Source organism: Zootoca vivipara, chromosome 2 (genome assembly GCF_963506605.1).
Source record: "Zootoca vivipara chromosome 2, rZooViv1.1, whole genome shotgun sequence".
Lineage (NCBI taxonomy): Eukaryota > Metazoa > Chordata > Lepidosauria > Squamata > Lacertidae > Zootoca > Zootoca vivipara.
The window spans coordinates 104098955-104124448 of record NC_083277.1 but is presented as its reverse complement, the minus strand read 5'-3'; the positions used below and the strand labels follow the sequence as shown (position 1 = coordinate 104124448).

The window sequence follows — 25494 nt, the reverse complement described above, 5'->3', positions numbered from 1 at the left end:
GTTTTTCATGCTGTTTAGTTGGAATCTCCTTTTTGAAAAGCTTTTACTGTCAAAGTGGTTGGTTTTAATTTTGAAGTCGAAACAAAAACTAACATTTCAATTGCTTTGCCAATTCCGTGGCATTCCTTTGTTGGTAACCATGGTGTGTTCAAACGTCAAACTGCTGATCCTCTAACAAAAAAAATGTAATTTGTCCCATAGTACAGCTTCCACACCCGAGGACTGGAAAGTGGCCAATATGACACCAATTTTTTTAAAGGGATCCAAAGGGGAACTGGAAAATCACAGGCCAGATAGTGTAATGTCTAGTTCTAGGAAAACTGGGGGAAAGCATTATATTTTTCAACATATTTTGTTGTTGTTTTTATTACACAAAACGTAACAAATTAACATCAGACACCTCCCACACCTGTTCCTGGGTGGAAAGCATTATCAAAGCTTATAGAAGAGCAAGATTTCTGCAAGGATACATCCATATTCACTAAACTTTTTAAGTTCTTTTGAGATTGTCAACAAGCATAGAGAGGTGACCCAGTCAACACTGTGTACAGTCCCCAGAATCTCAAAAAACCTGCAATAAAATTCTGCATCAGACTCCTAAGTAAGCTTAGCTGCCACAGGATATGAGGGCAGGTCCTTTTATGGATCTGTAGATGGTTAAAGAACAGGAAGCAGAAAGTAGGAATGAAATGACAGTTCTCCCGGTGGAGGAATGGAGGAAGTGGAGTTCTAGCAAAGATCAGTATTAGGACCTGCCCTTTTGTATTTGCTTAGAAATGACCTAGAGTTAGGGGTGAGCAGTGAGTTTTCTGATGTCGCCAGGCTGTTCTCATCAAACTACAGCTCCCAAGGTTCATTGAGGGAAGGTGTTACAGTGTGTATATCTTTGTTAATTTATCCTGATTCCCTGTTTTGTGTTCATCTTACCTTCATAACATTTATCAATAATTTGAAAGTGTATTCCATTCCATGTAAACTGCTTAGAGGTTTGTGCAATGAAGCAGAAAACTAATTATGTTAAGCAAGAAGAGGAAGTCGGTAAACTCCTTTAAAAAATTATCATTATAAATGAAGAAAAATTATACAAAGCTAACATAAGTTTTTACTGTAGAGCTATCTTCATATAATACTCATTTCTCTTTCTGTGTGTGGAATAAAATAATATACTCTCAGCCAACCCATGGGGTTGCCATATTTCAAAAAGTAAAAACCAGGACACACACCCACACACCCACACAACCCAAAGTTGCTGAGCTTTCTTTAGACAAATGCCACATTTTGGAAATTTTGCCTTTGAAATCCCAGTAATCTCAGACGTATGGCAGTCTTGCCCTTGCACAAAGTTCCAGTGCTAATTAATTGTTCTCCCTCTATATTGTGCTGAAGTAGCTTCCAAACAGTCAGGAGTTGGCACTGATTCCAGTTCCCATTCTATGCTCTGCCCACCAAAGTACAGGGATGGTTTTGCAATGTGAAGGGGAGAGATGGGGGGGGGAGATGGAGTAGTTGACTCAACTCCTTAATCCATACTGACAGGTCATGATAAAGTAGGCACAACATTTGGGATTGTTGAAGTAGATACAGTTCAGAACAGTTCCTTTCACCAACGGTTAGATCAAAGAGCCATTTGAAATAAACAAATCTGAAACAATTTATTAAAGTCACATGTGGCATGCTAAGCATTGTACTACCAGGAAAGAGGAAATTATAAATTTTGTGTATTTCGAAAGCTTCAAATGAAGGGATGTTTGTTAATTATACAGTGGCTGGGTGGGTGTAGAAACCGGGGGAAACCAACGGATATCCCATGTCTTTGCCACCCTAAATCAAAAGTCTAGGTGGTCAGCAATGTTTTACGAGTAGGTCTACAAGTATGTCTCATAGAGGTTTTACAAGTGTGTCTTGCTCTGCAACAAATCCTTTGGTACAGATGTCCTCTGACTTTAATAAAGTGATGCAATTAAATGATCGTTTAGCCCCCAAAATCTGGCCTAAAACAGAACAAAAGCAATGGACATGGTTGCCAAGTTTCATTGCACCCTCTGCAAGTCAATGAGGCATGAGTCCCAACTTTGAAAAACAAGAGAGGCATTGCTCACATACTATATACAGATACAGGTAGGTAGCCATGTTGGTCTGCCGTAGTTGAAACAAAATAAAAAAAATTCCTTCCAGTAGCACCTTAGAGACCAACTAAGTTTGTCATTGGTATGAGCTTTTGTGTGCATGCACATATCTGAAGAAGTGTGCATGCACATGAAAGCTCATACCGATAACAAACTTAGTTGGTCTCTAAGGTGCTACTGGAAGGAATACTATATACAGCGGATATCCAGCTCCCTGGAATGCATGAAAACACTCATACATTCCATTCTGAATATTGTGTTTCCAACAATTTATTCACTGTTATCATAACCAGCTTTCCCTCCGCTTTAAGAGAAAGGCGTAGACAACAAAACTGTGTTGAACACAATGATGGGTGGTATTCTGCTAAGGGCTAATCCACACTTACCTTTTGCCCCGTGCTTTCCTGTCGGACACGGACCTTGAAAGCCCGGACCTGTGCCTAGAAATGCAGAACAAAAGTAAGTGTGGATGAGCCCTCTTTCCACCGATAGAAAGATTTACGCTTGTGCAATGGAATTCCACCCCATCTCCAAATCTGCCCTCCCCTAGAATAGATTTAGGGGGCATGCAGGGGGGAAGAGAATGACATTCAATTAATTACACAACCGCAAATCCATGCTATACAGTTTAGCATTACAATGGGTGGTATTTAACTAAACATTACTCAGAGTAAGACCTGTTGAAATTAATGAACCTAATGACTAAATTAGGGCCATTCATTCCAATACTCATTATACACTGAGTAAAATTTAGCTCAGGGATTAGCAAGGTTTACCTCGCCTAGGCCGGTTCACTCCAGCAGAGATCCCTCCACGGGCTGGATCACACACGCGCACGTGATTTCCGGCATCTGCACAGACGTGATTTCTGGCGCCGCGGAAGCAAGTCCCCACACCACACCAGTTTAACGCAGCGTGGGTGGCTTGGTTTGGGGGTGGCTCAGGGGTCGGTTAAATGACCCCCATGGGTCTTAGGTTGCCGACCCCTGACTTAGCTGAAGGACACCCAATGAAAAAAAATGGTAAAATGATCCCAACTATTTTGCAAGTGTAGAATCACAGATGGGATAATCTTTAGATTAGCATATGAGAAGTTTAGAGGCTTTTTCAATGGCACATAATTTACTGTGGCCTCCTGTTGGGAAACGTCTCAGTTCCACCAAGAGGGCACTTGCAGGGGTAATGTCTGGAGTCTGAAAGCAGGAAACTGGTAAAACAGGTTTCCTGAGGCACAAAGCCACTTCTAGGGTCTTATTCCAAAAATGAGAAAGGCAGCAAGGATTTCTCAGGCCTCTCTCCGCTTGAGAACATTTGTTTTTCCACAGCATATTGTGGGTGGCAATGGGACCCTGTGAGCGTTTCCTGTCTGGACACTGAAACTGCCTCCCAGCAACTGACTCATTTTTCCAGTGCAAGTACTCATGCAGAAGCTTGTTGATCAGGTTTTCCTTATCCCAGGAAAATGTCCCCTGCACTGGGAGGTGCCTTCAGAAAGGAAAAGGAGACATACTGTTCCCCACGGCTGATGGCTGGATCATTCAGATTTTGGCCCCCTCAACGCATATACTGCAACACTGCCTCCAAAGCAGAGCTCTTTAGTTTGTCCCACAGGAAATTCATGAGAGTTATACTTCTAGAGGCATACAGATGGGAACTAAACTTGCTTCTTGCTCATATTATTCCAATAAGTTTGATGCAAAAGCACACGAGGCCACCGCCTTGCTGAAGTTATACTAGATGAGAAGCTCTCTGGGAACCATCTTGGGTTCCATGACAGAAGAAAGTAGGGGTGTACTGTGATAAAATAAATAAGAATCAACACCTTATCCTATCTGCATAGTTCTGCCATGGATTCTTCATTGGCTACACTCTAAAGAATGGCAGAATGTTAAACAAGAGTTCTGTTGAAAGGCTCCAGTTTTGAAGGGCTTTAAATGTGCCTCCAAAGCCAGGAAATTTAGTCACCCCCATTTTAACACCCTCCTTTCTTTATGAGCCATGCCTCATCTGGGTGTGCGCTTCTTTATATAAATGCTATCAATAATCATCTCCATACACAAAGTCAACATGGTTCTGTTTCAGTAAGTAATGCAGTAAGCCTCCAAAATGGCTTTGCTGTTGTGTGATGCCCTGCTTATCTGTTTGAAACACTTTTCCTGTGTATCAGTCAGGAAAAGCAGGCGCAATTAGAACAATACACTGTTATTACATTTCCAAAAATAACTGAAGCTGTAGCTGGCTATGTGTAGGAGAGAAGGTGGAATGCAAGATTAAGGGGGTGTTTGCTTATTGTCAGCCTAATCCAGCTCCCACTTTTAATCAAATCTCATTTCACTGGACTTCCTGGCTCTACATCAAAGTATTGATTAAAAGGATTTTAAGTAAGATATGCCCATCTCAAACTCATTTGAGCAGATAAACTACCGTAAATAATGATAGTAAGTTTTGTTTACTATAAAGTTTTAAAACTATAAGCTTCCCCAAAGGAGATTTATTGTGGAAGTTATACCAATTCTCACTTTGCCATCTAGGTAAAGGTAAAGGTAAAGGGACCCCTGACCATTAGGTCCAGTCGTGACTGACTCTGGGGTTGTGCACTCATCTCGCATTACTGGCCGAGGGAGCAGGCGTACAGCTTCCAGGTCATGTGGCCAGCATGACAAAGCCACTTCTGGCAAACCAGAGCAGCACACGGAAACACCGTTTATCTTCCTGCTGTAGCGGTCCCTATTTATCTACTTGCACTTTGACGTGCTTTTGAACTGCTAGGTGGGCAGGAGCTGGGACTGAGCAATGGGAGCTCACCCCGTCACAGGGATTCGAACCGCCGACCTTCTCATCAGCAAGCCCTAGGCTCTGTGGTTTAACCCACAGCGCCACCGGTTTCTAATTTGATCCTGGAATGTCCCACTTTGCCATCTAATAGGGTACAAAGCAGAGAAGCATTCATTTTATTGAGAGGCAGACCTCTAGTGCAAGCTGATTTAAATCTTGCAATTATCTTATTACTATAGAGCCGGATATTACACTTCAAGAAGTTGGGGGACATGTTTGGAAGATTAGGCCCCTAAAAACTGGAGGACAGTTCCACTCTCCAAGTGTCCCTATTTTTCAATGACACCCCTGATTTAGAGAAGCTGTCCCGGTTTCTAATTTGATCCCAGAATGTCCCACTTTTCCTTAGGATGTCACTAATTTCATTGGAGAAATGTTGGAGGGTATAGAGTTATCCAACCCCTGAGCCGTCTAAAGGCAATCCTGTATAGGGAAGGGTCTTTTTTAATGTTTAATGTTTTATTATGTTTTTAATATATGTTGGAAGCTGTTCAAAGTGCTAGGGCAATCCAATAAATTGTGTGGTGTATAAATAGTGAAATTATCATCATGGAATGGGACGTCCCTATTTTCATCAGAGAAGTATTGGAGGGTATATAGTTCTTGACAGCCTTGGAAGAATGCTGTGCTCATTAACGTTTCTTCACACGCACTACCCTAAATGTTTAAACAGGTGTATTCATCTGTAAGGTTAAAGGTAAAGAACCCCTGGACGGTTAAGTCCAGTCAAAGGTGGCTATGGGTTCCTTTTTGTTGCAGTCTAGTATGAACAAGAATGAATCTTAGAGGGACCTATGCAGACGAAGAGTAGTGTCAGTGTTAGGGAGCAGGCCAAATCCGCCAGTTTTTGATTGGACAATGAAAAAATCAATGCAATCTTAAATTCAGTTATCCACATTTCCACAATAGTTTGGTTGGCAGAAGGGGAAGATTGGCAGAACCTAGTTGGCCAAGTTGAATAGAAGGATATCTCTGCTTGTTCCAGCACACACGCTCCCCAGACCAGTATAAGGCTGGCTTGGATTGCTCTGTTACTAGCTCTTTCGTAAGTTTCCAAATGAACTCGTCATAAATGCTTTCTTCCTCAAAGAAACTGTATTTACATATAAAAATGCCACATGGGTTCTGTATTATTTATGTGTTTGATCTTTTCCCCTGGCTTACTTACCATTAGTAGCTTTTCTGATTTCAGTATAAACCGTTTCAGTCTTCTGTACAACAGGAGCTGGGAAAGGGATCAATATAGAATCAGGTTACAGGTAGGTAGCCGTGTTGGTCTGGGTCGAAGTAAAATAAAAAAATTCATTCAGTAGCACCTTAAAGACCAACTAAGTTTTTATTTTGGTATGAGCTTTCGTGTGCATGCACACTTCTTCAGATACAGTGAAATAGAAGTCCCCAGGCACTTATGTAGAGAAGGGGTGGCACTACATAAGTGCCTGGGGACTTCTATTTCACTGTATCTGAAGAAGTGTGCATGCACACGAAAGCTCATACCAAAATAAAAACTTAGTTGGTCTTTAAGGTGCTACTGAATGAATTTTTTTATTTTAATATAGAATCAGTTACTTTGCAGTGCGTGTACATGACTACCAATTAGGAAACTGGCCTTTACTATCTGTCCAGACCTGAAAGTGCACTATAAATAGATGTGATGTTTATCCATAACCAAGGTGCAATTTTGCTTTCTGATACACAAATATGAGCAAGACGTACCTCAGTAATTTTCCAATTATTTAGCCAATCCTGTTTATGGTGCAACACAAAAGCAACCATAAACAATGAAGCAAGGCTGCAGAGCCAGCCTCCTGACAGCAGCATCACTGCCACTTACCCAGGCAGGGCAGGGGCAGAGGCAGAGTTGCAGCAGTGAAAGTGCAGCAGCCTGCCCACCCCAGTTGCAGTTAAGTAGCAGCAATATCATTGTCAGGAGGCTAGTGCTGCTGCAGCACTCCTCCAGCCCCTTCAGGTGCAAGGAAGTCAACGAGGAAGCCCTTAATGGGAGGAAGTGTGTGAAGAGGCGGGTCTTATAGCTGACAAAATATGTGTCACTTCCATAAATCGGATCACTGTGCTCTGTGGAAAATAACTTGCCTAGCTGAGTTGCTGGCCACAAACTGATTTGACTGCCGAGCCAAGGAGATAAGTAACTCTACAACCATTAGAAGACAGCTGAAGGCTGCCCTGTATAGGGAAGTTTTTAAATGTTTAATGTTTTGTTATGGTTTTTATATATGTTGGAAGCTGCCCAGAGTGGCTGGGGCAACTCAGTCAGATCGGCAGGGTATAGATAATAAAATTATTATTATTATTATTATTATTATTATTATTATTATTGAATAGGACGTTCCTATTTTCATTGGAGAAATGTTGGAGGGTATGCTATGAAGTAGCAGAGTATTGCTGAACTTTTAATACCAACCATTTCAAGAAATGTGCATGTTTGTTGTTAAAACACACCATTAACCATACACTTCTGTCCAGTTCTAAATTTGGTTTGGTTATTTTTTACGTTTACCAGCATATCTGTACCAAAATGTTTGAGACTGGCAGCAATGCCAGTGGTTTTCGACTGTCTGGGTCTAAGCAATGCAGGATCTGTGCCTCTGCCTTTTCCTATTTCTTCCTCCTGATGGTTTGCCAAAGAGGTCTTCTAACAAGCAACATCCTTGATTCAGACGATTCATCCCCTGCCAAGTTCTTCATCTCAAGATATTGACACTGAGCTGGCCATCTAGGGGCTTTCACTCCCAGGAACAAATCCCACAGACCAAGCATGCTGCTTTATCCACTGCGATTAAAAAGTTAGTATGACACCGGACCTAGACACAGGCTAATGTTACCAAGTAAAACTAATCAATGGTCCATGTAATGATTATATTGTGGCACAAAGACTATCATCAGTTAGACTGTTTCTTTCTTTCTTTTAAAAAAAAAAGGCTTACATGTATGGCATTAAGAGTAAAAAGTTAGCTGCTATTTATATGGCTCCATGTAGATGATAAGCCTATAAATCAATTGACCTGCTACACTCAGCCTGGGAATGGCATATTCATGCTCGTATTATTGAAAAAGGAAAAGTACTGGCATGCCGTTTTGCGGGGAGAGCAACATTGCAATGGCTGCTCATTTTTGCCTACACTTCCATACACAACACAAGGACACATCCTCAGCATAATATTGTCACTGTGAAACTGGATTAACAGTGATCTTATCTCTGTGACTGCAGAATGGATCACTACGAGCTGTGCTAGAATCAAACTCTGAAGAATAAGGGCACCCATTCAGAAAAAAAAGGAACCCAACTGTTAAGATTATCTAGGAAGGCATAATAAAGCTACCATGTCTTCCCTTGTTTTCTTTTCCCCTTTTCGTGTGGGATTTTTGGACTCTGGTTATAGTATGTGGGTTAGCTCACTTCCCCAACCCATTCTTTTTTTCTAATATACCAATTGCCTGCAGGCACCCTTGGGGAAGGATGCACCTTATGCACGCCTGCTCTCTGCAATTAGGATGGTGTGTATTCATCTCTAGGGGATGCAGGTGATATGTCAAGGGCTGCGAGCAGAACTGCACGGTTCTGATGTCCTTTCTGGATTTCTGACTATATGCAGGTGGCTGCAGTGTCCTGTTTATGCAGAAACACCTGCTGGCCCTTGAAGCGGAAGCTTTGTTTCCTCCTGTTTACTAGTAGTGCGGAACAACGGTTTTAAGATATAAACCTGCTTCTTCTAAAATGAATTGGAAAATTACAATTGACACCACTCAATGGTAAGCTCATTGCTCTTCCTGCCATGTGTAATGGCACAAGTCAGCTATTTAGTTACCTCTGTAAGAGTCAGCAGCCGACACTTGCACGTCTGTATATTCCACCTCGGAATTCTCAAGATCAGGTCCTGCCCCAAAAATAGCAAGAAGATGGTTCTTTGTATTGCACTCTGAACTTGCTGAGGGCCTGGGTTTTTTTGCTATCTCTGGAATAAACCACTCACACTCCCATTGACTTTAGAGGATGCAAAAACAAAGCTTGTGTACATTACATCCGCAATTCAGAATTTTTTAGGACCCCCCCCCCCCGTTTTGGAATCCCAATAAATGCAGCAGATTTTCCCTCCACCAGTGACCAAAACAAACCCAGAGAGTTGGAGAGACTTGTAGGGACTTGCTTTTGCCATGTATGTGTGGAGAGGAGGAGGAGGAGGGGCCATGATACATTTGACCCGACCTCTGCTTCTGCAGAATCTCTCCCCCTTTATTTGGGCCTCTGAAACAAGAAGTGGCAACTTCAAATACGTATCTAATGTTGTATTTTAATTTTAAGTAAATGTGGATCCCACCTTTCAAATAAATTGCTGCTGAAGAAGCAACCCACCATGAACGAGCCATGTCTGATAACTTGCAATTAGATTGATTTACATTTATTTATAGTTGTTACTTCTCTCAGTGGATATGTATTTATTTTAAATATATATATAACATGCAGATCTTAATTCATTCAACAATGTGCTCTTTATAATTGCTTGGTTAACATGAGGCTGGGCTTAAAATTTATTTGAGGGGGTTAGGGGGTTAGGGGGTTAGGGTTAGGGAATTTTAAACCAAGCAAAAAGGAAGTTTAGCTTTCCTGACACAACCCAAGGCCTAATGGGGGTATCAGTCTTTCTAAGAGCTAGACTAAATGATATATTAGCTACCTATCTGTGCCCTTAAGTGCAGCATGTTTAACACAGATTGCAGGTGTGATTCTCCGATCTGGATTGAGATCCTAGCATGTGGAGCTTTAGCCAATTGCCCCCTTCTCTGACTCCAACATGGATTGAGGAGCCCATGCCTGTAATTCGTATATGGAAATAAATCTATATATAATGTGCCTAGTAGAATCTAGCAAGACTTGACAACACATAACTTGAGCTTTTCCACTCAGTCATTGAATCATAGAGTTGGAAGAGACCACAAGGGCCATCCAGTCCAACCCCCTGCCAAGCAGGAAACACCATCAAAGCATTCTTGGATTGGCAATTAGTATAAAACATGGCAGGGATATATCTAAGCATTAAAAGCATTTGCTCATATGCTATACTAATGGTGTTGACCTTGTGTCAACAAAACAGGTAGTGGAAGGTGGCAGGTTTGCTTTGCTGCAGGGACGCTGTTGGTGGGTGATAGAAATAATACTGTAATAGATCTCTTTACATATTCAAAATGTCAAGTGATGTCAAAGCAGCAATGATAAAAAGAAGGGGGTAAGGATGGAAAGGTCCCTCTAAAATATTTTAACATTTGTAAAACAGAAACAAGCCTGATTGTGATTGGGCTTTCTGTGGAATCTTTCAGTATCTGAATCCAAGTGGCATCCATGTATATTGTATTTTGAAATTTATCCCTGGAAAAGATATACAAGCAGAGTGAAATCACTCCAAGCTGGAAGAAATAGATTCTGTTCTAATCCTCAATGAACTATACTCTCTTGAAAAGTTAGAAATACACTCAAAAATAAAAACCCAAAAGTTACCTTGACCATCCTCGTTTGATTTTAAATTATTTTTTTCACCATCTTCATTATAACCTGACCCTACAATGTTAAAACAAACAAACAAGAGATGAGCAGACAAACTAATTAGCAGCAGTTTTTTTTAAAAAAAAGCTACAACTCCCTTTCAGGCTTGATATTTGTATCATCACATATCACGTCTAGAAAGTCTTAAATCTGGGGTTTTGCCCTCCACAGTCTCCAATGTGCCCCATCCTTGAATCTTCCTTATCCTTGCCTGCTATAAATACTCACAGAGTCACGCCCCTCACTTGATTCTTGAGCTATGCTCTGCAGCCTGCTCCACTGATGGTTATTCCTTTTTCCTATGCCCTGCTCTTTGAGAGGTTTTCGTACTCTTTTTTTTTTGTCCCTTCTTTTCTGCTTCTCTTTAAGCTCATTTGACCAGCTGGAACTAATTCAGACCCTCCAGTGCCCCTCTTTTCCAGGGAAGTCCCTGATTTAGAGAAGCTGTCCCAGTTTCTGATTTGATCCCGGAATGTCCCACTTTTCCTTGGGATGTTCCTATTTTCATTGGAGAAATGTTGAGGGTTATGGAGTTATCCAACCCCCAAGGTGTCTGAAGGCAATCCTGTATGGGGAAGTTTTTTTTAAAAAAAATGTTTAATGTATTATTATGTTTTTATATATGTTGGAAGCTGCCCCGAGTGCTGAGGCAACCCAATAAGATGTGTGGGGTATAAATAGTAAAATTATCATTATGCAATCACACATCCCTATTTTCACCGGAGAAATGTTGGAAGGTATGCTAATTACCTGGGTGGCAACTCTTCTGTGCTTTTGACTACACATTTGTATGATGAACTTTGCTTAGATTGACTATGACAGCAAAGGTTTGACCAATTTGACATTACTGGGTCTCATTTTAACAGGTAAAGACTCCATTTTAGGATCATGCAAAGCCAAGCCAACTGATATAAGAGTATCTGAAGAAGTGTGCATGCACACAAAAGCTCATACCAATGACAAACTTAGTTGGTCTCTAAGGTGCTACTGGAAGGATTTTTTTTAATTTTTTGTTTCGACTACGTCAGACCAACACGGCTACCTACCTGTAACTGATATAAGAATGTTGTGCTTAATTTCCTATGTCTGAACATCATACTTAGCAGTCTAGTACACACAGCACACAATCTACCTGAGAGTGTCTAGCAGGCTCACACCCTCTTCAGGTGTGTTTGGTTCTTCCTTTACCCCTCCCTTTCCTGGTTAGTAATAAATGTGTTTTACTTTGACATCTGAAACCAGTGTAATTCCTAGTTACTGCTAATCAAATGCATTTTTGTATTCTTTACAAAATTCAGAGAAATGCAAATTATGAAGGCTAGCTGTATTTTGGTTTGCAGATTATTTTAGAAAGTACAGATTGAGTAGGTCCACCTTTTAATTCAGACTGAATTGATTTTCTCCCCCATCCCTACTTGGGGGCCAGGGTGGCATACGTAGCAGGTTCTACAGTTGCAGCTAAAGGGATAAGGGAAGACCCCTCCCAAGACTCTCCTACTTCACCCACATCCTTTGAAAGGTGCAGAGGATGCTTGTAGCCAGGGTGGATTTTTTGAATAATACATTTTTAGAGTAGTTTTTACAGTTATATGAAAAATTACTGATCTGGTTATACTATTAGAAATACATAGACAGATAATTATGAAATTATTGTGAGGTTCCGGCTCGAAGGACCAAGGGACCCAGGTGGCGCTGTGGTTAAACCACAGAGCCTAGGGCTTGCTGATCAGAAGGTTGGTGGTTCGAATCCCTGTGATGGGGTGAGCTCCCGTTGCTTGGTCCCAGCTCCTGCCAACCTAGCAGTTCGAAAGCACGTCAAAATGCAAGTAGATAAATAGGAACCGCTACAGCAGGAAGGTAAACGGCGTTTCCATGTGCTGCTCTGGTTTGCCAGAAGCGGCTTTGTCATGCTATACGCCGGCTCCCTCGGCCAATAATGCGAGATGAGCGCGCAACCCCAGAGTCGGTCACGACTGGACCTAATGGTCAGGGGTCCCTTTACCTTCTTAATAAGTTAACTGTTTATATTTGGACAACTTTCCTACTGTACTTTATTGGAGGGAGAAAAATAATCATTTCCATAATAACAATTTAAACAACTTCTTACAAATCAGTTACATTTGTTGTGAGACATTAGTGTTGAGTACAGTATAAGGTTGGGCAAGAAGAGGGGGGGAGGCTTATATTATTTTGCATAGTGTATGTGTGAGGTTTTGTGTCAGAGTCAACTGGGTAGGTTCTATTTCTATTCGTTTATTACATTTCCTTGGTAGTGAGAGGTATTGGGGGGGCAGGGTGTGGTTGGTTGTCTGTGCTTGGCTGCAGTGGGGTTTGTTTGCATTTGTGAGGGTGGGGAGGGCTTGTTGAGTCAGGTAAGCCAGACTGATTCACATGCTGTTGGTGGATTCTTGTTGTCTTGTTGGGCTGTGTATGTGATGAAGGGGAGCCATACTGGGATGATGGCGTCCTCTTCTATTTGTCCCCGTGTCAGTTTCAGTTTATTGGTTAGCTTTTCTATTAAGGCCGATTCCCATAAAAATTTGATACCATCGGTGCATGTTTACTCCTGACTGGTCTCTCCAGTGTCTGACTATGAGCGCCTGGCTGCTGTGAGTAGGTGGGTGATAAGATGTGTATAATGTGAGTGGTCATTATGATCTTGGAAGATGTTCAGTAGGGCCAGTTCTGGGGTGAGTTCTAATACCTGTTTAGTTATTTTGCATATCTCTTGTAGGACTGCTGTCCAGAAGGGTTGGATTTTAGGACATTCCCACCACATGTGGAGGCAACCTCACAGGGTTGTTGTAAGCACACAACAAACTGAAGAACCATGTATGCCACCATGAGCTCCTTGGAGGAAAAGACGGGATATAAATATAATTAATAATAACAAAATATGTGGCCCATGTCCCTATGTAACTGTATCTATCAAAGCCAAGTTCAACTGAAAAGCAAAATATAGTCAACCCTTTCGGGTATATGAATAAGAATCTTTCGTTTGGGCCAAGTCTGAATAATGGCATGATTTCAAGATGGAGGTTCTAAGACTAGGAGAGAGAAAGGGAAAAGGAGTCTGAAGCAGACACTATCAAAAAGGTCATTAACCATAAGCTACCGAAATAGAATTCCCCTTCATTATTCTGTCGTGGTGTCAGCTTCTCACCCACTGAATTGGTTGCTGTTATAGAACTGAGAAAAGAAAAAAAGAACAAAGAAGAGAATATGAAGCACTGGTATTTTAACAACAGAAGGTCATCTTTTAATAAAGCTCAGTCTTCCCCTTGATGTCAGAGATATAATTCTGGGGACATGCAATCTAAAGAATTATGGAGTGTCCACAGATGCTTCTAAGACACTAAGCAGTTTCATAGATGTGCAAAGACATCATTGGATGTGCCTTTTGATAGTAAGCACGCTTATCACAGTGGGATGCAGGTGACGCTGTGGTCTAAACCACTGAGCCTAGGGCTTGCCGATTGGAAGGTCAGCGGTTCGAATCCCTACAATGGGGTGAGCTCCCATTGCTCAGTCCCAGCTCCTGCCCACCTAGCAGTTTGAAAGCACACCAAAAAGTGCAAGTAGATAAATAGGTACTGCTCCGGTGGGAAGGTAAACAGCGTTTCCGTGTGCTGCTCTGGTTTTGCCAGAAGCGGCTTAGCCATGCTGGCCACATGACCCGGACTTAACTGTCAGGGGTCCTTTACCTTTACCTTTACCCTTATCACAAGTCCCTGGCAATTACAATCTAGGTTGGCTTGGCCCGGTTACGCCATTTTTCATTGGAAATGTGATACCAGAAGAGCCTCAGATCTGAAGGATGATAAAAAGCCGAATTATTCTTATAAACAACTATTTATATGATATTTTATGTGCCATTGGGGGGGGGTGTCCTGCTTTGCCTTTAAAGTGGCTCACAACAATAACAATATGAATAAGCAAAATCATTATTTGGAAACAAACTAATTAGTTTGCCTGGGATGTTGAGGCATAATGCTTTCCTGCTGCAGTTAGACTGCCGCCCCCCACCCCACCAGGCCAACTTTATATTTTATCTCATTTGTTTGCTTTAGTATTTTAACACTGAAAACCACACTAGCAGAAAGGCAGTAAAATGACTACAGGGAGAGGATAGCACCTCAGTGGCATAATCTTCTGTTTTCTTTACTCTTCTGACGTTCTTAACACAAACTCCTATATCTGCTTGGATTATGGTTACCATTTCCACCGCAAAAGATTTGCACAGGCAAATGACACATCTGTGGACGGGGCAGGGGTGAATATGCAAACTTTATCCCCATATCCCCAACATCTGTGTACTCCTTGCATCCCACCCACCCTGCCAGCCCCCAGTCTTCCTCCTGTCGCATGGGTGATGTCTGCAAAGGGCTTTTGCTGGCATTTTCCTGCATGCGAATAGAACACCTCCTACTATTTCGGACTCTGATAAAGCAGGGCTTTCGATAACATAGAGGAGTCTTCTTGCGTTCAAGCAGATATGAGAAGAACCCCATGCAATCTGAGGAAGATTGGGGGCTGGGGTGGGTGGTTTGTGTGCAAGTATGTTGGGGCAGGGTTTGCATGTGAACACCTGCTCCTGTCCACCCTTTGAGCATTTGAATGTTCAGGTGAATGCCTGAACATGCTTATGCACACAGGACAGCATCAGGGACACATCATCACCACATTTATTAGAAATAACTCACTATTAGCACAGTAAGAAAGCCAACCTACCTAGTCAACTCCAAAGGATTGCCTTTAGCTTCATAAGGGAAAATAACAGAAAGTTACTAAAATATACCACATGTATAGAAAGTCAATTGCATAAATAAATGAACAAGCAAACCATGTTAGCACATACGTTCTGGTGAAGAACTCTGAATACAAACAGTGCGTAGCTCACCCAGCACTGCCTCATGTCCAACAATGAGCATTGCTATTTGGTTGTTACCGGTAATAAAAACCCGTGGTTACTAACCCACAAAGTTATGCGTACAGTATGAATGTGTACAGTGGTACACAGGGACAGGCAACATTGAATTTTGTCAGCTATTGCAAATACAATAGAATGAATTAAACTTAAAAAAAATACCAGGAATCATTTAGTTATTGTAATGAGCATTAAATACCACTTTCATCAACTTTGCTGTCACACTATAGGAATCAAAAAGACCAGACCCACAGTTTTGACCATAATATTGTTACTTTAATCAGAATAGCACTATTCAGCGTTGCTGGACTATAACTCCCATCAGCCCCAACCAGCGTAGTAAAAAGTCAGGGATGGCAGGAGTTGTAGTTCAACACATTTGGAGGGCAGCATCTAGTCTATAGCTTCCCTGGGTATAGACAGAAAAGCATCTGTTCTATTCACCACACATCTGAAGAAAGTATCTTACCTTTTGCCCTCTTCCGAACATACCACCAGGAAGCCGCAATGGCAACACCAAAGAGAATCAGCATGATGATTACCACAATGAGCCATTTCTTCCATGAAGCCAGAACAACTAAAAATTAAGGGAAAAGCAGATCATGCGTCAGGCATGGTATGGTATCACCACCATCACCTGCAACAACACCAATCCTTCACAAGAAGCAACAAATCTCTTCTGGTGCTCAGGGATGCAATTCCACATCAGTATGAAAAATGTGTGCAAAATATTGCCAACCCCAAAATCATTCCTGTTCTTATGTTGCTTAAGTTCCAGGTGACCTGTTTATTGAGCATTCATCCTGTCACTTCCCCACTTCCCCATTCAGACTTTTTCAATAAGCAAAAGCACAATTTTAGTATAACTTGTTGAAACACTTTCAATAAGGAAAGTGACAGGAAGATGCACTGGAAAACGTGGGATAAATATTTGCTTGACACAAATCCATCCAACAAATCAGGATGAATACTCAATAAACAGGCAACCTTGAACTTAAGCAGCACTGATGTAGGAAGTAGTAATGTTGTCAAACCCTCCTATTTGACTTCCCTCATTCTAACATCAGGGAGAAGCATCATTCCACTGACATGACATCAGGGCGCTGACAATTCACTGCTAGAGACCCCAAGGTACCCTTGCTGAATGACATTTCCAGGGTTTCCTAGAAAGAGGAAACATCTGCTAAAACCCCCTTAAAGTTTACACTGCAGGTGTGCCTTGAAGAGGTTCATGAGCCTCATCCTCCTTGCTTCTGGCCACTCTTCTCTTTCCTTTTATCCCAAGAATATCCTTGCAGAAAATGCAAATGCAAATGAAGGAGGATGTCACCACACATATTTACTGTCATGTACAGTACACAATTCTGGAGACCCATGACCAACAATAACTGTCCAAACTGGGCTACCTTGGAATACACCTATCTGGAACCTCCTGAAATATGGGTAGCATTTGGATCAAAATGCATTAATACCCGAGGTGCTATTTAAAGAATTTCATCAATTCGAATGATATGGCACCATATGTCCAAAAAAATAAATAAATCCATGAACAGAACTTACCCTTGACAATCATAATGTTGCTCTCTACAGGTGATTTTGCTTGGTTGTCAGCTCTGCAAAAGTACTTCCCTCCATCTTGGCTTGTAAGGCTGTCTCTGTACCAAACAGCAGTGCGTTTTGTCTTCTCTGTTACTTTATACACAGGTTTGGGGTGGTTTTCTCTAAAGAAGGTGAATTCAATAGGATAAGATCCTGAACCAACAGAGCAGGAAATTGCGAGCTCTTTGCCATCTTCCACATCTCCCTGTGAAAGTCTCCCCAAGTTTATGTTGCCAACGGGAGCTGTGGATTAAAGTACATAGGAAAAGGTTGAACAGCAGTGGGAAAGTGCTGGCTAGTGCTGGCAAATTATAAATGCTGGAGGTAGGTTAAGTTAAGGGCAATTATACATAGAATTCATTTCTAGCTAGCATGGGAGGAACCCCTGCCAATACAACCTAGTTATTTAGTACTTTTGTTTCCTTGTTTTTGAGTTCAAATAAGTCACTGTTTAACATGGTTGCACCGAGTTATATCTTTCCCACCATTACATAAAATTAAAACTAAAAATAAAGCAATAATAAACAGTCGGATAAGTGTTTCTGAATATATTAAAAAAGTTGTGTCAAAGTGGTATATACCAAAATTATTACAATTATTACAGATATGAAATTAAGTATAGTAAAGTGTATTGCTTAGAAGAGTTAAAGCATTTAACATTCTAAAACAAAAACTAAATGCCCCTTTTAAAAAACCACCAGAAACTTACCTATCACTGTAATGTTTACCCTAGTGCTTCGTTGTGGAACGGAATGGCCATTTTTAGCTTCACAACTGTAGTCTTCTGGAACATGGGCATTGGTTGCTTTGACCGAAAACTTTGCTGATTCATTTTCTTTTACTTCTGTCTTATTAACATATATGCCTCCTCTGTACAGAGTATATGTTATGGGTAGAGTTCCATTACTGGAATAACATTTTACAGTGAAAAACTTCCCCAATATTGCTACTTGGGAAGTTGGTGGGGAAAGTCTTGGTTTGGAAACAGGAGCTGGGGAAAAATTAAATGAAACAGGTGCATAAGCGGCTGCATGAATAATCCTGCTTAAAGTCATTTCATAAGGTGACCAATGAGAAATGCACAAAGCTGCCAGGAAACAATGCTCTGTGCACTTGAAGAACTCTAATCACACAGAAAGCAGCACTGTGCATGTTTTCAGGAACATTCCCTCTTTAAGATGCCTGCAAGAGGGAAAACCTTACAGGCCAATGTATGCTGATGATACAGAAGAAACTATGGCTCATTTAAAAAAAAACCCAGAAGAAACCCAAGGGGTCTTGGATCTTTGTGCTGTTCCTAGCACGGCTGACCCTCAACAGGAATGTAGGTTGCAGTGGGTTTTGGTGTTCACTCTCAAGCCAAACACAGTTCATTGAAAGAAACTAATCTTAACCCATCTGTGAGCAGTAAAGGGGAGCTGGATTCCTGTACCATTAACAACCCCCTTTTTTTCAGATTGTAAGCCTAATTCTTACTGATCCTTGTAAGTTGCTGTGGGAGCCTATTTGACAGAAGAGCACTGCAAAAAATGTGGACACGCAGCCTGCAGAGCCCACATCTCCTCTGAAACCCTGAGAGGGCATCTCTGCCACTGCATGCTGATGATTGGTCCACAGAGAGAGCCCCACAGCTGGAAACCCCAGGGCCTAGAAGCAGCTAACAGCTGCAGAGAAAGCACCAGTTTTGCATGGGGCCGGATGCAGTATTCAAAGAGATGAACTGGGTAGATGAACACCTAGCCCAGGCTGCAATGATCCAGGGCACTGCTGAAACTGAGACGATTTATGTGGCCTGCCCTAGCTGCAGAATCACTAGCTGTGCTCCTGAAACCCATACTTAGACCCCTCCCCATGTCACTGTTGCTGCTTTACCTTGCCTGCTTGTCTGAGTGGAACTACTGACCTCCCTTTTGCTGGGGCCATCACCTATCCACATTAGTGAGCATACCCAGGAAAGCCGCCATTCTGCAAATAATTGTATATCGCTTCATCAGATGAAAGACTCTCATATTTCTCGATCAACTTACCATAAACGTGTAGCCGTGCAGGGGCACTCTCCTTGGCAATCCCATTTATTTCAGCTCGACAAACATAGACTCCACTGTCACTTACGCGGACCTTGGTAACAGTATAGACATCTCTGCTTGCCACTACTCTGTTGTCTTTTATGACTGAGAAATGTATTGGCAGTGAGCTGTTAACTTGACATTCAATTTGTAACATACTGTTTTCATCCCATCTTGTTTGATTATGAACTAGAATTGGCTTGGAAAACAGTTCTGCAAAAGACATGTGGGGAACAAACAAGTTATCTATCCAGAGCCTTTCCACATGATCCAGTTATAATATAACAAATATGCAATTGTTCAATATTGGTGGGGCATCTCAGGAGTCTATATAGTCCCAGGCAGCTAAAAAAAGCCAAGCCTGAGCCTCAGACCATAAGATTTCCAGTTCAAGGCCTGGAATTCCTTACATGTGTTAAGTTAACAGTACCCTCTGCTTCCTGAATACACATCGTATAAACTCAGACTGATCTTGCTTGTATGAAAGTGTCATATTATATTGCAACACGTCACTAATTGACAAGTGTTTCAACAAGTTATACTAAAAATTCTGTTTAATGTCAGACGATGTCACAAATCATGCACAGTATGAACATTCACTTCACAGCTTTCCCTGCCCCTTCCATTTCTAATTTTCAGGAGATGCCATGCCGTGCTGCGTTAAGATGATTAATTTTTGCTCTTTTATTATGATTGGACCTGTTCATTCACCTACTCATTTGTAGATGACTGTAAAAGTTTGGGTTTTAGTTTGTTAGTTTTTCAGTTCACCATTTACAATTTTTTTGTCTCCACACAAAGGCACCAAGTACATAATGCATTCTTGCAAAACACAGTTGTTTTTAGAACTCTAAAGCACACAAATAAATCAGCAGCTATAACTGAACAGTAATAGCACATCAGACATTAAACATGAATGAAATTCTCCCCTTGCAGCATGGCAAGCCCTGAATCAAATTAGAAGCAGGCCTGACTACAGTCATTGCAATTACTCGTAGGTGCATGCAACTTCTGTGAGATTTCTAAAAGGCACTCTTGGATCTATTGGTTTATTTGAAATACCGTAGTCCCTAAACTAGTTGCGTTGTTGCTAAACCTTGTGGGGGGGGGGGAGTCTTCAGACTTCAGCTGGATAAACAGAACTCATTTATTAGTGGAGGTTTTACATAACCTTTGGGTTGAGTTGCATTGCCTGCACATGGCTGCAGCTTGCCTGAAGGCCAGACTACACATTACACACAAACTGCACGATCAGCTATGGTACTACCTTTTCTCCCAGTTGCAATCGAAATACCACAGGAGGGAAGCCAGAAGGAAGGTAGGACAATTTGGAGTGTGCAAATAGTGATGAGGTGGGGGAGGGAGATGCACCTACCGTATTGGCCTGAATATAAGCCCCACCTTTAAAATTCAGGGTGGGGGGGAGAGAAAAAGACAATACCCAAATATAAGCAGCTCCCTTAAAATTTCTCAGGCACTCACACCTTTTCTGTTTTACCGTACGTCTGTTTCAGCAGCAATATTGTAAAAGCCAATTTTTGTAAGGTCACAAATTTAAGCTGCACTTTAGATTTTCAGAGTCGGAATTTGGGGGGAAAAAAGTGAGGCTTGTATTCAGGCTAATATAGTTTATTCCCCTATACTGCTGCCCCCTCTCTCAATCATCCTCATCCAAAGCAACTGCGACCAGAACTTTCATCTTTCGGGTTATAAATCTCGATCTTTAGATATTCCAGCCCTGGATACTCATACAAGTCCAGACCTAGTACAAATAAAAGCATTCCATGTGTGTGAATTCGCACAAGTGAGAGAAAGCTCTTACCTGCCACCACAACATTTACTGTGCTGATTTTGGACACACTCCCAAGTTCCACTTTACACATATAATTGCCATTGTCTTCCATTGTGGCTACTTTAGAGTACTGCACAGACCGACCAGACTTAGTGCTGTTAAGAATCGTTTTGTTCTTCTGGATTATCATTTCAATTTTGATTCGATCCTGGTGACGTGCGATGGTTGTACAGTCTACACGCAGGTTATCTCCTTCTGTAATGTTCTGTGGTGGGTGGATGGTTAAGGTGGGAACGGAAAACGGTTCTGCAACAGAAGAGGGGGGAAACCAATATCTATCTATCTATATATATAAATGTAAACTGGGCCGATTGAGGTGAAATTTTGACACAACATCACATGCGAATATCCGAAGCCTATAGGAAAGTTTGCTAAGACAGATGTCACACCTGTGCCAGATAAAACCCCAAAAACCCTGTCTTTCAAAACACACCACTCAGACAAAAATGCATGCTGGGAAAAGAACCAGGTTGCAAACCAGCGCCCTCTAGCGGCGACTACACTGGTACTGTACCTATAAAAACTTCCCTCTCAACAGCACCTCGGCTCCCATTTACATACGAGGCCGAAGCCTTTACAGACTAGGCCAAATTGAGGTACTGACTCCTCTGGGTGGGGGTGGGGGGAGGGGACGGGATAGGTCAGGACACAGTGGGGCCAGTCACAGGGATGAGCCCGGGGGTGGGGGGGAAGAGGGGGCGGGATATGTCATGGGGTGGGGGGAATCACACGGATGAGCCACAGCAACGCGTGGCAGGGCCAGCTAGTATATGTGTGTGTGTGTGTGTGTGTGTGTGTGTGTGTGTGTGTGTGTGCATACATACATATATACACCAAACCTAAAGAAAACAACATGTGCACAGATGATATAAGATTTGCTTTTGGTAGTTTGCCATTCATTCCTACATCTGCTTTTGACTAGAAATCCTTTTACACATGCAGGAGTAATTATTTAAATATTTAGGGATGACAATAAATTAAAAATTGACCAACTTACCAATGACAGTTACAATTCTTTTGTCACTGCGCTCCGATTTCTCAGATCGATCCCCCAAAGTCTTATGGACCTCGCATTCAAAGAACAAAATGGTGTCCCCCGCATTAATTTGATATTTCAGTTCAGCAAAGTTTTCTGTAAATGCATGCCTCTCCCACTGCTGTTCAGGGTCATGCTGGTCGTTTTTATAAAATTTAAAATAAAATGGGGCCTTTTCTTCTGGTGCTTTACAGCTTAAAGACACAGTTTCGCCTTCCATCACCTCTGTTTTCTCGGCAGTCAGAATGGGCTTCGTTATTCCTTTTGAAACGAAAACAAACTTGAGATGTTAATCAGATGGGACTTAATACAGAAAGGCAAATAAGAAATACTTTAAATGAGGAGTGGGGAACCAGTGTGGTCCTCCATATGCTGTGGAACTTCAACTCCCATCAGCGCTAGTCAGCATGGCCAATGGTCAAGGAGGATGGGAGTTGTAGTCCTACAACATCTGAAGGGCCATATGTGTAAACGAAAACAAAAAAAGCAAAGAAGGGGGAAATTGCACAGTTGTTGAGAGAGCAGGGGGAGAGACAGCCTGAGAGCAAGGTAGAAATTAGGGGTGTGAAACCCAGTTAGAAACTGAATTTTAAGCAGTGACAGGACACCCAGGAAGAAACTGCAGGAAGACGTGAAGAAACGATGGCGAGAAACTGAGAGAAAATACCAGAAGAAGCAAGGGTGGGGGAGCTAAAGGTCAGCTGAGTAAAAATGATATTAATGCTAAGAGACCGTATAATGAAACAAAACAGAAAAAGAGTAGAGGACGAAGGAGATAATTGGAAGGGACACCAACAGAGAAATCAAAGGAAAGAGTATCAGTGGTAGAGGAAACAATTACACAAAGGTAGATAGAGAACGTAGTGGTCAATATTTCATATGCATTAACCAGGTTTGGCCAACATGTGGCCCTCTAGAACTGGTTGAAGTACAGCTCCCATCATTCCTGGCCATTGGTCATTCTGGCTGGCGTTGATTGTCCAGGACCACAGGTCAGCTACTTCTGATATTAGCAATGGTGTTATTTTAGCATACAGTCATATTAGATAAAACATAGGGGGGATGAATATAAAGCACTCACCATGTACTTGAACAGCCACAATACTACTGTCCCTTTTTTTCCCCTCCACATCCAACGCACAGCTATACTGTCCAGAATCAGAAAATCTAGCCATTGGGATTGTATAATCTGCCCACTCTTTCTCTGATGAACTATTGACCAGAAGCAGTCCATACTTGAAAAATGAAAAAGTATAATTCATCTGGAATTGTTTGCTCTTGCTGATGTCTGCGGAGCAGTTGAGCGTGACCGACTCTCCATTATTCACTTCCACGGATGGAGCAGCGCGGAGTGTCACGCTATTGATGGTGAACACTGGAAAGGAGGAGAAATGTTAGTGACAATATATAATCCGCTGGCAGAGAGGAGGAGGAAGAATGCCTCTTCTAAGATGGTGCCTGTTGCCAGGGCTGTTGTAAATACAATTAGTCTTGTGACTAATTTGGGTCCATTAACTTCAATGGGTCCACGCTGAGTAAGAATAGCACTGGGTGCAACTTTCAGGTGCCTCACCATCCTTGTGACTCTCCTCTAGGTACATTCTAGTTTGCTAATACTGTATCCTTCTAAACTGTGGTGCTGTCCACAATGGGTCACAGTACTCCCAAGTAAAGAGTCATCAGACCGATGTTTTAGAGGGGGTGCTTTCCTCATCCAGTCAAAAGTATGACAGCTTCTTCCATCCCAACAGAAGCAGTGGCAGAAGCAGTGGGTAGAACTGGAGAATTATAGGTGTCAAAAGCTCCCTCCTCCCCTCTCAGGCTGCCCCAGGTGCCAAGTTATTTCGCTATCTTTATGGAGTCCATGATGACTAAAGGTGAAACAAACTTTCTCAATCTAGCTGGGGCAGCAGCATGCGATTGGTTGGTACACATACCCTCTGTGCAGGAGCAGAAAGCAGGATAAGGAATTAAGTAATAACAATAACAATAAATATCTTGTACCCCACCCATCTGGCTGGGTTGCTCCAGTAAGTATAAAGCAGGCATAGGCAAACTCGGCCCTCCAGAGGTTTTGGGACTACAACTCCCATGATCCCTAGCTAACAGGACCAGTGGTCAGGGATGATGGGAATTGTAGTCCCAAAACAGCTGGAGGGCCGAGTTTGCCCATGCCTGGTATAAAGTACAAAGTATAAAGGAACACATCCAAACAGAAAACATGTTTCAAAATCCAAAACTGGGCTGCCTTCAGATGTCTGTAAAAAGTCATATGATTGTTAGTCTTCCTGACAATAATAAATATCACTGACTTATAAAGTAGCCTTGATGATGATGAAGATGATGGTGAAAGTTGGGTTTCCTTTCCTTTCAGTGGGAGCACATTTTGCAGTACAGTATGTACTTATTAAAAACACAAGAAGAAACCCCATCAGTGTTGGCAGTCTGCCCGCTACTGAAAATATCCTTGTTCAAGCATTCCCATAACTGAATTTTTGATGTTATTGTTTTAACTGTTGTTGTTTTTCTTTTAAAAAAACTGTTTTGTTTTAATTGTCATGCTTTTAAATTTTTGCTTTATTTTATATTTTAGTTAAGGGCGTTTTAGCACCCAATAGAACTGTTATTGTGTATTTCATTTTATTAATTTTTATATTAAAAATATTGATTTATTGCTTTTTCATTATGTTTCATTGAGTTTGTAGTTGGAAGCCATTTTGGCATATCAGTGATAATTTAACAAATAAATCACAAATCTACACCAGTGCACAATGGAAACAAATGGACTCCTAGAACAGGCAACACTGCTGATCCTGCGTCTGATTTTCACAACGGCCATGTGGATTTCTGTATCCCAGTGCTTCCTGACACTATTTTGCTTTCTCTCCCAATACCTGAAAGGCCTTACCTTCCAAAGATTGGTAGCAGGTTTTGGGGGGAGGGTTTATCCCAGCTTCAGGGCTGCTCAGGTACCCTACCTTTTCGCAATTTATTGATCAAAGAAATTTATTTATTCCAGATTCACCATTTATCCAAAGCCTTTTTAGTTATCAGATTTTCCATGGAAATTGTAAATAACATGGGAAAGCATTTTGATGAGAATGATGTTTTGTGGATGCTGCACAAAATGTGGAAGCACGAGCAGCACTGAGTTCACAACAAACTGCCATGCAGGTGTGTCCTGAAAAGGGTGATCAGCAACTGAACTTTGCAAAACAGGGTTGGGGGAGCTAAGATACTCCATAGTAAAGGTAAAGAGACCCCTGACCATTAGGTCCAGTTGCGAACGACTCTGGGGTTGCGGCGCTCATCTTGCTTTATTGGCTGAGGGAGCCGGCGTACAGCTTCCGGGTCATGTAGCCAGCATGACTAAGCCGCTTCTGGCGAACCAGAGCAGCACACGGAAATGCCGTTTACCTTCCCGCCAGAGCGGTACCTATTTATCTACTTGCACTTTGATGTACTTTCGAACTGCTAGGTGGGCGGGCTGGGACCG

At 41.9% G+C, this 25494-nt stretch overlaps 1 protein-coding gene across 7 annotated transcripts in view; it reads right to left on the bottom strand.

The window, feature by feature from the left end:
- PECAM1 (platelet and endothelial cell adhesion molecule 1) overlaps nt 1-25494 on the bottom strand; it is a 38877-nt gene that overhangs the window by 8133 nt on the left and 5250 nt on the right. The window contains exons 3-15 of one of the 7 annotated variants that reach the window (XM_035103968.2): nt 23080-23373; nt 21960-22259; nt 20933-21208; nt 19072-19323; nt 17754-18035; nt 17006-17287; nt 15915-16022; nt 15250-15277; nt 13634-13707; nt 10474-10533; nt 8789-8857; nt 6130-6186; nt 2513-2566 (exon numbers count right to left, since the gene is read on the bottom strand). In XM_035103968.2, the coding sequence (XP_034959859.2) occupies nt 2513-2566; nt 6130-6186; nt 8789-8857; nt 10474-10533; nt 13634-13707; nt 15250-15277; nt 15915-16022; nt 17006-17287; nt 17754-18035; nt 19072-19323; nt 20933-21208; nt 21960-22259; nt 23080-23373 (2136 nt within the window). Of the gene's footprint in view, nt 1-2512; nt 2567-6128; nt 6187-8788; nt 10345-10473; nt 10534-13633; nt 13708-15249; nt 15278-15914; nt 16023-17005; nt 17288-17753; nt 18036-19071; nt 19324-20932; nt 21209-21959; nt 22260-23079; nt 23374-25494 lie in introns of those variants that run through there. The other 6 variants (XM_035103971.2, XM_035103970.2, XR_009557216.1 and 3 more) reach the window with 6 other exon arrangements.